Below are 16,041 nucleotides of genomic sequence, written 5' to 3'. Positions count from 1 at the left end.
TTCTGAAAAAAAAAAAAAAAAAACGATTCATTCAGTGTTTACTATTGTAATTAGCTGTGATTGTCCACAGATAGTCACGTGGTACAGACCGGCTGTGATTGGCCCTGTCTGTACCATGTGATCACTGTGACCAATCACAGAGCTCACCACAATAGTACACAATGAAAGGCCATGTAACAAAGCCTTTCATTGTATTCAGTTGTCTTTTTTTTTTTTTTTTTTTTTTCCTGCTGTGATTGGCCACAGCGATAACCTGGTACAGTGATCTGTCATTGGTCGTGTCTGTGGGGTGGGCCTGTGATGTGCGATCCCGGGAGGACGTCATCTGACATCCTCCCAGGGTAATGGGGCCCCCGCCCGCCCGTCATTTTACAATAGGCCGAGCGAGAAGGGGTTAAACAAGCTGGAGGTACCCTGTTTCCCCCCGAAAATAAGACCTAGCGTGATTGTCGGTGATGGCTGCAATATAAGCCCCACCCCCCAAATAAGCCCTAGTTAAAGTCCTTGTAGGTCTTATTTTCAGGGTAGGGCTTTTTTTGGGGGAAACAGGGAAGGGCTTATTTGGGGGGTAGGGCTTATATTGCAGCCATCACCGACAATCACGCTAGGTCTTATTTTCGGGGAAACGGAGTAGAAGCTGATTGGTTACTATGCAGAGCTGCACCAGATTCTGAGTCCTCCAGTTTTAGTAAAGCTCCCCCCCCCCCAATGTCTCTGAATGACAGTTTGATGACTAGGGCCCCTTTCACACTTGTGCGACCCGAAAGACACTTGTGCGACTTTGCCGCTATTTTTTGCCATGATTTTGATGCGACTTGTGTAATCTTAAGGTCTATGGATCTCAAGTCGCATCAAAGTCGGACCAAAGTAGCACAGGGACTACTTTGAAGTCGCTGCGACTTGAAGTCACACAAATATGAAAGTTGCTCGTTGGAAATCATGGGGGGGGTACGACTTGTCATGCGACTTTGCAGTCCCGAGTCGCACACGTGTGCAGAAAGACCTCTGTGATTGAATTTTGTGAAGCGCTGCGTGTATAACGGGCGCTCGGGTTCACCATGGCGGTTTGTCTTCCAGGTACGATCACTTCTCCATCCTCTGCGAGATCTTGCCAGTTGGAATTCCGTCCCTCGCTGTCTGTCTGCAGACCCTGAAAGAAGGTACGAACGTCCGATGATGTCAGGGGTTAGGTAGAAAAACGCATGGAAGACGCATTGGAAGGCGCAGGCATTAGAAACGCGCTGTAATGTACATGCAATGTGTGCATTTAGGAGAGTCGTTGGCACAGGCATAGCTTCAGAGTCGCTGTCACACTTTACAGTCGCCCCATTGGGTCTCTCTCTCTCTCTCCCCAGGATCTTTTTCTAATCGCACGGCAGCCACTGTGCAAGGCATCCTGGGAATGACGACCCTGGACGTGGAAAACTACATGAGGTAAGCCCAGTGTTCTTCTACCTGAAGCAGCACGCTAAGTCTCCATTCACAATAGTGCGACTCCAGGAGCGCCACGTTGATGCGACTTTTGGCGCGACTTTACACTCAATTGATCAAAGTCGCCTCAAAAGTCGCACCTTAGGACCCTTTCACACTTGTGGGACTTCAGTATTTCAGTGCGAGTTCGGGGGGGGGGGGGGGGGGGGGGGGCAATTTGAAAGACATCTGTGCATGAACCCGCATGAATGTCTTTCAAATCGCCCCCCCCGAACTCACACTGAAAGCGCCCCCCGAAAGACGCCAAAATTAGTGCAGGAACTACTTTTTGGGACAGTGGCGTTGCTGGGAATAGGCGGCGATTGGGCGTGCGATTTGTCATGTCAAATTGCGCTGATGTGAACGGGGGCTGAGCGACACTTAAGGCCCCTTTCACACTTGTGCAACTTGGGACTGCAAAGTTGCATGACAAGTCGTACCCCATGATTTCCAATGAGTACCGTTCATATCTCTGCGACTTCAAGTCGCACCGACTTGAAAGTAGTCCCTGTACTACTTTAGTCCGACTTTGATGCGAGTTGCGGTCCATAGACCTCATGGTTACACAGGCATTCCCTGAAATCGCAGCTGCAAAATTGTGACTTTGAAATTCGCGGCAGTGTGAAAGGGGCCTAAGTAGTACAGGCACCTTTTTTCAAAGTCGCTGCAACTTTAAAGCGTTTGCTACCCCCAACACTTCATATTCCTGATATCTGGCTGCTGTACCATGTACTTGTATGAGAGAGTCTCCTGTTCTCTTTGTATCGCTTCCTTTATGGTTATCCTGCCAGTCCCTCTGCTTTCCTATTTAAAAACTGACCACACTAAGTAAGAGAGCACAGCATGGTCAGTTCTCTCTTCCAATAATCAGACCTGTCCTGAAGCTCCCCCCCCCCACAGCCATTCACTGGGAAGATCAGTGTGATGCTGCTTCTCCTCCCCCCCCAGCTCTTATGCAGCTGAGAACAGAGGGAATGTGATCACTTATATTAAAAAAAAAAAGGGAGAAAGAATATTTATTATGTATTTTTATATTTATACACAAATGTTTTGCCTTTTAATTTATGTTTTAAAATGAATGGGTTGTTTTATCAGGCGATCCTTTACAATCGCTTTAACAATGAAGTGATGAGAAAAAGTCCTGGATAGCCGCACTCAAAATAACGATCGCCTTTATTAAATAAAAATCAACAAAAAAACATGCCACAGCAGAAAGTGCAGGAAAGCTGACGCGTTTCACACTATAATCAGTGCTTAATCATAGCTTGTGATTAAGCACTGATTATAGTGTGAAACGCGTCAGCTTTCCTGCACTTTCTGCTGTGGCATGTATTTTTGTTGATTTCTATTTAATAAAGGCGATCGTTATTCTGAGTGCGGCTATCCAGGACTTTTTCTCATCACTTCATTGTTACAAGCATTGCCGGCACCTGCAGCTTCCAGCATGGAGGAGGGGTCTGTTCCTAACTGACCTTCAGAGCGGTGATACTTCTCTCTCTACAATCGCTTTTAAGTCGCACCGGTTCGAACGGGAGCCATTGAAAAGAATGATGCCTGACAAGTCGCACAATAGAGCGTTATAAGCTAATCTAACCCACCTTCCCCCTCCACAGCTGAATACTTGGGCCTGACTTACACGGGTAACAGTAAAAACAGGCAGCTAAGCCGTGGTTTTACCACCTCCCAGGTAACATGTCCAGCCACCATGGACACGCTGTAAGGGGGACGGTGCAATGGGCTTTCAGGGGTTAACGCAAGCGGTGAGGAGGCGACATACCGCCTCTGAAAAAAGATCCACCGTGGATCGCTTCTCGGTGAGTGGCTATGGCAGCTGCAGTGAGGGGGAAAAAAGATATTTGATCGGCTGCTGATTTTGTACGTTTGCCCCACTGACAAAGAAACGATCGGTCTATCATTTTATTGGTCGGTTTTGTATAACAGTGAGAGAATAACAAGTAAAATATCCAGAAAAACACATTTCGGAAAAGTTATAAATTGATTTGCATTTTAATAAGTATTTGATCCCCTATCAATCAGCAAGATGTCTGGCTCCCAGGTGTCTTCTATACAGGTAGCAAGCTGAGATTAGGAGCACTCTCTTAAAGGGAGCACTCCTAATCTCAGCTTAACTGTATAAAAGACACTTGGTCCACAGAAGCAATCGATCAGATTCCAATCTCTCCACCATGGCCAAGACCAAAGAGCTGTCCAAGGATGTCGGGGAGAAGATTGTAGATCTACACAAGGCTGGAATGGGCTACAAGACCATCGCCAAGCAGCTTGGTGAGAGGGTGACAACAGTTGGTGCGATTATTCGCAAATGGAAGAAACACAAAATAACGGTCGATCTCCCTCGGTCTGGGGCTCCATACAAGATCTCACCTGGTGGAGGTTCAATGTTCATGAGAACGGTGAGGAATCAGCCCAGAACTACACGGGAGAATCTTGTCAATGATCTCAGCTGGGACCATAATCACCAAGAAAACAATCGGTAACACACTACACCGTGATCGACTGAAATCCTGCAGCGCCCGTAAGGTCCCCCTGCTCAGGAAATCACATGTACAGGTCCGTCTGAAGATCACTAATGAACATCGAACGATTCAGAGGAGAACTGGGGGAAAGTGTTGTAGTCAGATGAGACCAAAATCCAGGTCTTTGGCATCAACTCAACTCGCCGTGTTTGGAGGAGGAGGAGGAATGCTGCCTATGACCCCAAGAACACCATCCCCCACCATCATACATGGAGGTCCTATGACCCCAAGAACACCATCCCCCACCGTCATACATGGAGGTCCTATGACCCCAGGAACACCATCCCCCACCGTCATACATGGAGGTCCTATGACCCCAGGAACACCATCCCCCACCGTCATACATGGAGGTCCTATGACCCCAAGAACACCATCCCCCACCGTCATACATGGAGGTCCTATGACCCCAAAAACACCATCCCCCACCGTCATACATGGAGGTCCTATGACCCCCAAGAACACCATCCCCCACCGTCATACATGGAGGTCCTATGACCCCAAGAACACCATCCCCCACCGTCATACATGGAGGTCCTATGACCCCCAAGAACACCATCCCCCACCGTCATACATGGAGGTCCTATGACCCCAAGAACACCATCCCCCACCGTCATACATGGAGGTCCTATGACCCCAAGAACACCATCCCCCACCGTCATACATAGAGGACCTATGACCCCAAGAACACCATCCCCCCACCGTCATACATGGAGGTCCTATGACCCCAAGAACACCATCCCCCACCGTCATACATGGATGCCCTATGACCCCAAGAACACCATCCCCCACCGTCATACATGAAGGTCCTATGACCCCAAGAACACCATCCCCCACCGTCATACATGGAGGTCCTATGACCCCAAGAACACCATCCCCCACCGTCCTACATGGAGGTGGAAACATTATGCTTTGGGGGTGTTTTTCTCCTAAGAGGACAAGACAACTTCATCGCATCAAAGTGACGATGGACGGGGCCATGTACCACCAAATCTTGGGTGAGAACCTCCTCCTGAGGAGTGGCTCAAGAAGAAGCACATGAAGGTCATGGAGTGGCCTAGCCAGTCTCCAGACCTTAATCCCATAGAAAATATGTGGAGGGAGCTGAAGGTTCGAGTCACCAAACGTCAGCCTGGAAACCTTAATGACTTGGAGAAGATCTGCAAAGAGGACAAAATCCCTCCTGAGATGTGTGCAAACCTGAAGGCCAACTCCAAGAAACCTCTGACCTCTGTGATCGCCAACAAGGGTTTCTCCACCAACTACTAAGTCATGTTTTGTGAAGGGGTCAAATACTTATTTCACTCATTAAAATGCAAAACGATTTATAACTTTTTTGTAATGCAAATTCTGTCTCTCACTGTTATAATAAACCCACCAATAAAATGATAGACCGATCGTTTCTTTGTCAGTGGGCCAACGTACAAAATCAGCAGCCGATCAAATACTTTTCCCCCTCACTGTACCTTTAGTAATGTCTGGCATCGGGTCCCCCAGGGATTCATTGCAGTGTCTACATGGAGCCGGCCATCTCCTCTGCACTCTGCATTAGAAACGCATTCACTGCAGCATTAGAAGATTTTTTTCTGCCAGTAAATCCCAGGGATGTAGGCGGGTCCTGACTCCATGGTCGTGATGACACCGAGCCTGGACTTCTGTGACATCAGCAGAGAGAGGACTTCAGCCCGCTGTCTGCTGAAAACGGGTCACCGGAGCGCAGAACGAAGCACACGAGCTTTGGCTGTACTTCTCCTTTAGATGCCTTTCACACGAGGCGGTTTTCAGGCCTTTTAGCGCTGAAAAAAGCCTCTAAATATCGCCTGAAAACCGCCTCCCATTCATTTCAGCGTGTCATTTCACACTGGGGGGCGGGGCGCTTGCGGGACGTTAGGAAAGTCCTGCAGGCGGCATCTTTGGAGGTTTTGCTGTATACAGCGCTCCCATAATGCCCCTGCCCATTGAAATGAATGGGCAGCGCTTCTGAAGCGCCGCAACACAGGCATTTTTAACCCTTTCCTTGGGGTTAAAAGTGCGCCACTAAAACGAGTGTCATTTTAGCGCTAATGTAGCTGCGACCCCAGTGTGGATATATACGCCATTTCTAATTTTGCCCAGAGTTCCACTTTATTTTGCTCTGAGGTGTATATTCATTCATTGTGTGTTTTTTTAATTCTTATGACATTAAATATCTGTGTATCTTTGGTAACAGCGAGGTGACAGGCAGCTTTCCCGGCAGTGAGGTCCTGGAACTCATCACCCAATTCATATTCTACCTGAAGACACCCACAAAAGAGTTTTTGGATGACGACAAGTAAGTCCTAAATAGACCTCCTAAGTGCTTGTGAACCCTCAGCCTAGCTCTACTACTACTATCACTACTACTTCTACTACCACTTCTACTACTACCACTACTTCTACCACTATTACTACTGCTACTACCACTACCACTACTACTACTTCTACTACTCTACCACTACTACTACCACTACTACTACCACCACTTCTACTACTACTACTACTACTACTACCACTACTTCTACCACTATTACTACTGCTACTACCACTACCACTACTACTACTTCTACTACTTCTACCACTACTACTACCACTACTACTACCACCACTACTACCACTTCTACTACTACTACTACTACTACTACTACCACTACCACTACTTCTACTACTACTACTACTACTACTACCACCACTACTACTACTACCACCACTACTACTACTGCTAATACCACTTCTACTACTTCTACCACTACTACTACCACTACTACCACTACTACTACTACCACTTCTACTACTTCTACCACTATTCCTACTACTTCTACCACTACTCCTACTACTGCTACTACCACTACTACTACTTCTACTACTTCTACCACTACTACTACTTCTACCACTACTACTACTTCTACCACTACTACTACTTCTACCACTACTACTACTGCTACTACCACTACTACTACTTCTACTACTTCTACCACTACTACTACCGCTACTACCACTTCTACTACTACTACCACTACTACCACTAGATCTACTACTACTTATACCACTACTGTCTACCACTACCACTTCTACTACTTCTACCACTACTACTACTTCTACTTCTACATCTACTACTACTACTACTACTACCTAAGGGTAAAACAAATCTAAATACCTAAGCACAATTTTGCAACTTTGACATGTTAATAAAACCGTACATATCATCACAACTACTTTGTGTATCCAGGTGAATTATACCGCGTTTTTTTTTCAGGACAAACTGGGCTTTCATTTGGTGGTAAATGGTAATAAATATTAGACATGTGCACTGCCCAAAAAAAATGTTCGTTTTTCATTTTGGTTTCATTCGTTTTTTTTGGTTTTTTTTCGTTATGATTGAAATTCATTATTTCGAATAAATTCGGTAATTCAAAATAATCGAACTAACTAATAATAACTAACTAATAAATGATAGGTATTGGAATTTCCTTTCAAATTTGGCTGTTAGTGAACGTAACGAATACGAATTTATCCAAAATTACGAATTATCCGGAAAAAAAAAAAAAAAATGCCGCATCTAAGCAAACGGAATGAATTAATAATAATAAACAATAATATTAAAACGTTTTTATTTATCATTATTATTTTATTTTTTTTAACAGAAAGTTAGTTTATTAAATAAATCAGCATTACAATAAACTCATCAAAATGCACTACAGAATATAACCAATAGATTCTGTTCCACACGAGGTATACGCTCCCTTCTTCTAGGCCAGTGATGGAGAACCTTGGCACCCCAGATGTTTTGGAACTAGATTTCCCATGATGCTCAACTACACTGCAGAGTACCTGAGCATCATGGGAAATGTAGTTCCATAACATCTGGGTATGCCAAGGTTCACCATCATTGCTCTATACCATACAACCTAAATACAATAACACAAATCCAATTATGACAATCTGTCTTGTAGAATATCATTCCCCAGCATCCCGCATAGCAAATGAATAAGCATTGAAGGGTGGAATACCTGTCCCCGGGAGGGGGGGACATAAGGCTCTGGCCAATCACAGCGCCGAAGCCTGCGAACCCGGAAATAATTGTGGGAGATATGTCGCCGGTCACAGCGGTATATGGGGACCACTGCAACAGCTTTGATCTAAGGTAAGTATTTCATAATGAGCTAGTATGTGATGCAAACTAGCTCGTTATGCCTTTGTCTTACAGGGTTGTTTTTTTTTGTTTTTTTGTTTTTTTGTTTGGGTTTACAACCTCTTTAACATCTGCGGGAATCAAAGGGTTAAATGTGTGCCTAACTTTGTGTAAAGTGCTTACTGCGAGGTGCTTTTACTAAGGGACATGCTGGTTTTTACTTTGCATGGAAACAAAAACCGGAACATCGCCGCTGTCAGTGTAGAGCTCTGTGTTGTTTGCATACACAGAGCTCTTTCCTGTCACTCGCTCCTCCGATCGGCAGGCCCTGGCAATAAATCATTAGCCGGGAGCTGGTGATCGGTATGTGCTGGAGCCAGTTACTGCACAGCTGGGCGGGCCCCTGCCCCCTACTCAGAAATGCTAAATATATATATAATAAGTGTGTAGGTATGTGTGTGTGTATAATATAAATAAATATATATATATACACACACACACACATGAGATTCTGCACAGCCAGCCCGCACTGTAGCAGTAAAGCGACAATGTTTGCAGGGAGTGAGGATCGAGGCGGCCCATAGGTGGAAGACGAATTCACCCCAAGAAACTGTATCTCATCTTCAAATTGCAGGTTCGTGACGGGCTGGTTCAGCCATTTTCACAGGAAGAGAAAACGTCTCCACCCCATCATGGTGCAGCAGATTGAGCCGCAAGCTGTCAGGTAATGAATACAGATCATTGCTCTCGTTGTTTAGGTAACGGGTGACGCAGACTGTTCCTTTTCTGGTGCTTTTTATACACAAATCCAGTGGCGGCCAGTGGAATTTCTTTTAGGGGGGGGTGGAGACTGTATCCCACCGACACCTCATTGCAGCTTCCCCTGCTCAGTGGCGGCCTCCCGTTGCCCTGCTCTCCACGAAGGCGGCGGCTTCAGTTTCCTCCCTCCTTCTCAGAAGGCCAATCTGGAGTCTCCCGTTTTTGGGCCAATCAGAAAACGGGTCTCACACCCGCTTCTTATTGGCCGGATTAAGGATCAGTGTTACAACAGTGAATATTCATTCGCTGTTGTAACACGTGGGTGGGCTCGTGGCGTAATGCTCTGCGCTCTGAGTCCACCCTATTTTGAAGCCTATTAGAGCCTCTGGCTCCAATCAGGTGCTTTAAAAAGACTTCACGCGCCCGGTGTCCTGGAAGGGGGTGAACGAATAGATACGATAACGATAGCCACGGCGGCCATGGAGAGATTCATGCTATGCATGTCCATGGATCTATCCATTATGCATATAGGGGGGAGGGTAGCGAAGAGAGAGGGGGCGGCGCCCTTAATGGATGGGCCATCACTGCACAAATCCTAATGTATATTGATCAGTAGGCCCTTTTGCTTGCTGCCCAGCTTCATTTACTGTATACAGCCTTGGCAGCAAGCGATTTTTTTTTTTTTTTTTTTGTCAGTCGGTGATTGGCTTTTCAGTGCTCAGAAGGGGCTTGCTGCCTCGAGCTGCCATCCTCGACCTGTCCTGTCCAATCAGGGAGTTCAGAGACCTCTGTAAGCGGTTTGGGTCGGCTGTGCACAAAGGAGATGGAGGAACACCCGTTCCCCCATCTTCTCTGACGAATGAGGCCAAAAAGCGATGAGGAGTTTGTCACTTCCGCTTTTAGAGCCGTGTTTTCCCGGTACAGCCAGAGAAGCATCTGATAAAACAGATCTCTGGATGTCCTGAAGGGCAGGGGAGATAAAAAGGGGTCTAGTAGACCCCTGATGTCTCCATTAAGAGTGCCTGAAACTTCCCAAAGCTTGTTCACCCCCTTGTGACAGCAATAAAGTTAAGTGAAAAAAAAAAAAGTAAAAAATTATTAAAAAAATTAAAAGCACTCCCTTCTACAGCGGGGGAGTTTCACGCAGAATCCAATGACTGCAGCCACAGGGATTGTGTGTGAAACTGAGAGGTGAAAGTATTCCGGCGGCTGCGCTGCTGCCCGATTGCTCACACACACCCCTGGACACTGGCGCCCAAACACCCCCCCCCACACACACACACCCCGCCATATTTTCCGGGCTCCGCTTGCCCATCTGCGGGCCTGGGCACAACATGGGCAGGTGCCGGCGGGAGGAGAGCGGACACGCACGGCGGGAGGAGAGCGGACACGCAAGGCGGGAGGAGAGCGGACACGCAAGGCGGGAGGAGAGCGGACACGCACGGCGGGAGGAGAGCGGACACGCAAGGCGGGAGGAGAGCGGACACGCAAGGCGGGAGGAGAGCGGACACGCAAGGCGGGAGGAGAGCGGACACGCAAGGCGGGAGGAGAGCGGACACGCACGGCGGGAGGAGAGCGGACACGCACGGCGGGAGGAGAGCGGACACGCACGGCAGGAGGAGAGCGGACACGCACGGCGGGAGGAGAGCGGACACGCACGGCGGGAGGAGAGCGGACACGCACGGCGGGAGGAGAGCGGACACGCACGGCGGGAGGAGAGCGGACACGCACGGCGGGAGGAGAGCGGACACGCACGGCGGGAGGAGAGCGGACACACACGGCGGGAGGAGAGCGGACACACAAGGCGGGAGGAGAGCGGACACACACGGCGGGAGGAGAGCAGACACACGGCAGGAGGAGAGCGGACACACACGGCGGGAGGAGAGCGGACACACAAGGCGGGAGGAGAGCGGACACACACGGCGGGAGGAGAGCGGACACACACGGCGGGAGGAGAGCAGACACACGGCGGGAGGAGAGCGGACACACACGGCGGGAGGAGAGCGGACACACACGGCGGGAGGAGAGCGGACACGCACGGCGGGAGGAGAGCGGACACACAAGGCGGGAGGAGAGCGGACACACACGGCGGGAGGAGAGCAGACACACGGCGGGAGGAGAGCGGACACACACGGCGGGAGGAGAGCGGACACACACGGCGGGAGGAGAGCGGACACACAAGGCGGGAGGAGAGCGGACACGCACGGCGGGAGGAGAGCGGACACACGCGGCGGGAGGAGAGCGGACACGCACGGCGGGAGGAGAGCGGACACACACGGCGGGAGGAGAGCGGACACACACGGCGGGAGGAGAGCGGACACGCACGGCGGGAGGAGAGCGGACACACACGGCGGGAGGAGAGCGGACACACAAGGCGGGAGGAGAGCGGACACACACGGCGGGAGGAGAGCAGACACACGGCAGGAGGAGAGCGGACACACACGGCGGGAGGAGAGCGGACACACAAGGCGGGAGGAGAGCGGACACACACGGCGGGAGGAGAGCAGACACACGGCGGGAGGAGAGCGGACACACACGGCGGGAGGAGAGCGGACACACACGGCGGGAGGAGAGCGGACACGCACGGCGGGAGGAGAGCGGACACACAAGGCGGGAGGAGAGCGGACACACACGGCGGGAGGAGAGCAGACACACGGCGGGAGGAGAGCGGACACACACGGCGGGAGGAGAGCGGACACACACGGCGGGAGGAGAGCGGACACACAAGGCGGGAGGAGAGCGGACACGCACGGCGGGAGGAGAGCGGACACACGCGGCGGGAGGAGAGCGGACACGCACGGCGGGAGGAGAGCGGACACACACGGCGGGAGGAGAGCGGACACACACGGCGGGAGGAGAGCGGACACACACGGCGGGAGGAGAGCGGACACACACGGCGGGAGGAGAGCGGACACACTCGGCGGGAGGAGAGCGGACACACACGGCGGGAGGAGAGCGGACACACACGTCTGCTTTCAGAAAATATACAATGTTGCAGGTCTTTCAGACCCTGAATGTCTCATTAAAGAGAACCTGTCACCTAAAAATCATCACATAGGGGACTTTTTGTCCCCTATGTGATGAATAAAAAAAAAAAGGTAAGTAAAATAAAATAATAAAAAAAGTTACACCCAAGCACATAAACCCCCCCCCCTCCAAAAAAAAAATATTTGAGACCCCCACATGTACGCACGTATGAACGCAAACGCATGTGTCGGGGGTGCCTAAGCTCGATTGCGATACACATGTCACATATCACCGCACACGGCTGGAGTGGGAGCGATAATTCCAATGCAAGACCTCCACATGTTGGGTATCTATTTACTCGGTGCAACCTCGTCTTTTTTTATATTTTACCAAAAAATTTGTGTCGTTTATTGCGGTTGTTTGCCCTAAAATTCACTTGAGTTTTTTACTGAAACTTTGCATTTCCTAGACCTGTGCGGTAATATCGTGTGACATAAAAAATTGGAACTACCGCTATTTTATTCTCCTGGGTGTCTGGTTTCAGAAAATATATGGGGGGGGGGGGAGCGCGGACCAAGGAAGGCTAAATGTCACCTTTTAATAAAGCAAACTATCTTTTTTTTTTTTTTTTTTTCTTTTCTATACAACTGTAGCCTTTTGTCCAAATGGACATCCTTATTGGAGGATCTGCAGGCGGCCATGCTCAGGATATTTCCGCCGGCCACAGTGGAGGAATGGCTGGAAGAGAACGCCTTGCCACATTACCAGCAGCTTCAGGAATTGGTGGAAGATCTGAACTCCGCCATGGACGTAGGAGGCGATACGGCACAATAAAGGATCTGAGACAACAGAACTCCATCCAATACGTGTATAGCGATTGATGGGGCGTCTATATTTTATTTAAGATCTTAAATGTGATCGTAAATGTATATGACACAATCTTGAATCCTGGTAAAGTACAACTTAAGACATTTTTTTTATAGAGTGTGGAGGGTTTTTATTGCTCTCCGCCCCCCCCTTAGGAAGGTTAATCCTCTTTGTCCTGTTTAACCACTTCACTACCGGCCACAGTATTTGTACATCGCGGTAGGGTAGCAGACCCCCTGCTGCAAGATGAGGCTCGCAGCAGGGGGTCCGGTGTGTCCCTGTTCTCCATTTCCATTTCGGGGCCGAATTTTTGCCTGAATTCGGACTTGAAATGGAGCCAAAGACACCCAGGACTCCTGTGCACAGTGCCGTGACAAGGGCGAACATGCCAAACTGTGCCCCCCCCCCCCCCCCCCGCCCACGATTAATGAACATTACGTGTTGGCATGCTCACCCCCTAAGCATAAATTCCCCCACTTCCCAGGACAAATCCGCTCCCCTGCTGAAATGCCCCCTCCCAGCTCAAATCTTGTCTTCAAATCTCCCCAAGCACAAATCCCCCCCCCCCCCCCCAAAAAAAAAATCACTCCTCCATGCACAATTCTTTCAGCCCTCAAATTTCCCCTTTGAGCAGGGCCATCTTTAACGCAGGGCAAAAGGGGCAGCTGCCCCGGGCCCAGTCATTGTTGTGAGACCCAAAGCAGCTGCCCCTTGAGCCCTACGCTGCCTGCAAATAGTTGATAAGTGAAGTCGGGAGGGCCCAGGAAAATGTTTGCCCAGGGTATAATCAATATTAAAGACAGCCCTGCCTCCGAGTAACCCACTCCAAATCCCCCCCTCCCCTTCCTCTAGCACAAATCCCCCCCCCCCCACATTTCCCCTCCTAGCACAAATATGCCCCATTCATCCCTACTAGCACAAATCCCAACCCCCCCCCCCCCATTTCCCCTCCTAGCACAAATATGCCCCATTCATCCCTACAAGCACAAATCCCACCCCCCCCCCCCATTTCCCCTCCTAGCACAAATATGCCCCATTCATCCCTACTAAACCCAAATCCAACCCCCCACCCCCCCATTTCCCCTCCTAGCACAAATATGCCCCATTCATCCCTACTAAACCCAAATCCAACCCCCCACCCCCCCATTTCCCCTCCTAGCACAAATATGCCCCATTCATCCCTACTAAACCCAAATCCCCCCCCCCCCCCACATTTCCCCTCCTAACACAAATATGCCCCATTCATCCCTACTAAACCCAAATCCAACCCCCCACCCCCCCATTTCCCCTCCTAGCACAAATATGCCCCATTCATCCCTACTAAACCCAAATCCAACCCCCCACCCCCCCATTTCCCCTCCTAGCACAAATATGCCCCATTCATCCCTACTAAACCCAAATCCCCCCCCCCCCCACATTTCCCCTCCTAACACAAATATGCCCTATTCATCCCTACTGGTACAAATCCCCCCCCCCCCCCATTCAGTGATATCTGAATGACGCCTGTAACTGCACCCATCATCCAGGTATCTCCACTGGAAGCCCAAATTTTTGAAGCGGACCCAAACACGCAGAGGAGCCTTCGGACCTGCGTGAACCATTGAGAGTTATTCACACTCGCCTGTCGTGCCAATTGGATGCAGGAAAACCACCTTAATCCAAACTGGTAACCTGCAAAAGCTTTTAAAACAGGGGGTCTCAAACTGGCGGCCCCTCCAGCTGTTTTGCGAAACTACAAGTCCCATAAGGCATTGCAAGGCTGACAGTTACATGCATGACTCATACAGACAGAGGCATGATGGGACTTCCGCAACAGCTGGACGGCAACCAGTTTGAGACCCCCTGGTTTTTTTAAAGCGTCACCTATGGATAATTTAAAGTACCGTAGTTTGTCGCCAATCCACGAATGTACGCAATTTTAAAGCGTCTGACATGTTTGGTATCCATTTACTCGGTGTAACGTCATCTTTTATAGTTTAACAAAAAAAAATGGTATTATATTGTGTTTGTGTTCACTAAAATTCATTAATGTGTATTCTTTTCCCCAAAAAATTGTGTTTAAAAAAAAAAAAAAAGCTGTGTAAATACCATGTGACGTAAAAAAAATGCATCACCCACCATTTTATTCTCTGGGGCCTCTGCTTGAAAACAATATATATAATGTTTGGGGGTTCTAAGTAATTTTCTAGCCAAAAAAAAAAAGTAGATTTTTACATGTAGGAGAGAAGTATCAGAATTGGGCCTGGTATTGAAGTGAACAGGAATAGAGGGGAAATCTTCCAATGGGGGGGGGGGGGGGGGGGCACTGGGCCTGGTGACAACCAATTGGTTCCCTCACTTTGAGTGGATTTCTTCTCACTTCCTGTTTTGGCTATGGGACAGGAAGTAAAGGGAAATCTTTCAAATGGAGCGCAGATGGCTCAATTAAAAAAAAAAAAAAAAAAAACTGACAGGGGTCATAACCCTCCCTTACTCTATCTATATTTTAAAAAAAATGTCTTTAGTTCAATTTTAATGTTTAAAGAAAAGGAATAGTTGTTTCTATACATGGTTTGTACATGGGGTGGCCATATCTGTATATATCTATGTGAATATGAAATGGCATTATTGGCTTGTTCCACGCACAGGCTGTGCTTAGTGATTGTCCTTTACTGTTCCATTTTCTCAGTGCAAGTCTATGTTTGGTACACAGAGCCTTGGTACAGACACACAACGTGACACTCGCAGGTTAAAATGGCAATTAGTCAATGAGTTTGTTAGCTCTCACATAGATACACTGAGCAGGCTAGACACTGAGCCTAGGGGAGCAGAAAAGAACTCCAAAAAGACCTGCGTAACAAGGTAATAGAACTTTATAAAGATGGAAAAGTATATAAAAAGATGTCCAAAGCCTTGAATATGCCAGTCAGTTTTGTACAATCACTTATTTAAAAGTGGAAAATTCAGGTCAGGTAGACCAAGAAAGATTGCAGCTACAACTGCCAAAATTATTCTTGAGGATACAAAGAAAAAAAAAAAAAACCCCATAGGTAATCTGGAAAAAGACAGTGTGGTTTTTGGCAAGGAGCACAGTATGATGATACCGGGGAAAAAATGAGCTGCGTGATTGAAAAAAGTGCCAAAGAAAAGCCCGGTTATAATATGGCTGACAACACCTTGACGCGCCTTACCGGGTTTTTTTGTGGCATTGGCACAGTAGAGGCTTTTTTCTGGCAACTCGACCATGCAGCTTATTTTTTGTTCAAGTGTGATCATATTGTGCTCCTTGAAAAAAAAACACGCCATCTTTTTCCACAGCAG

General features: G+C 48.6%; 1 protein-coding gene across 1 annotated transcript in view; it reads left to right on the top strand.

Annotated features, from left to right (window-relative positions):
* HEXD (hexosaminidase D) overlaps nt 1-12,854 on the top strand; it is a 49,762-nt gene extending 36,908 nt beyond the window's left edge. Inside the window, exons 9-13 of the mRNA XM_073607009.1 lie at nt 1,078-1,160; nt 1,356-1,434; nt 6,211-6,312; nt 8,783-8,872; nt 12,528-12,854. Of these exons, the coding sequence (XP_073463110.1) occupies nt 1,078-1,160; nt 1,356-1,434; nt 6,211-6,312; nt 8,783-8,872; nt 12,528-12,708 (535 nt within the window). The 3' untranslated portion in view covers nt 12,709-12,854. The remainder of the gene's footprint in view (nt 1-1,077; nt 1,161-1,355; nt 1,435-6,210; nt 6,313-8,782; nt 8,873-12,527) is intronic.
* The last annotated feature ends 3,187 nt before the right edge of the window (nt 12,855-16,041 follow it).

This window comes from Aquarana catesbeiana, linkage group LG12 (assembly GCF_042186555.1).
Source record: "Aquarana catesbeiana isolate 2022-GZ linkage group LG12, ASM4218655v1, whole genome shotgun sequence".
Classification (NCBI taxonomy): domain Eukaryota; kingdom Metazoa; phylum Chordata; class Amphibia; order Anura; family Ranidae; genus Aquarana; species Aquarana catesbeiana.
The sequence above is the reverse complement of the archived record's forward strand: the minus strand, read 5'-3'. Positions and strand labels throughout refer to the sequence as shown.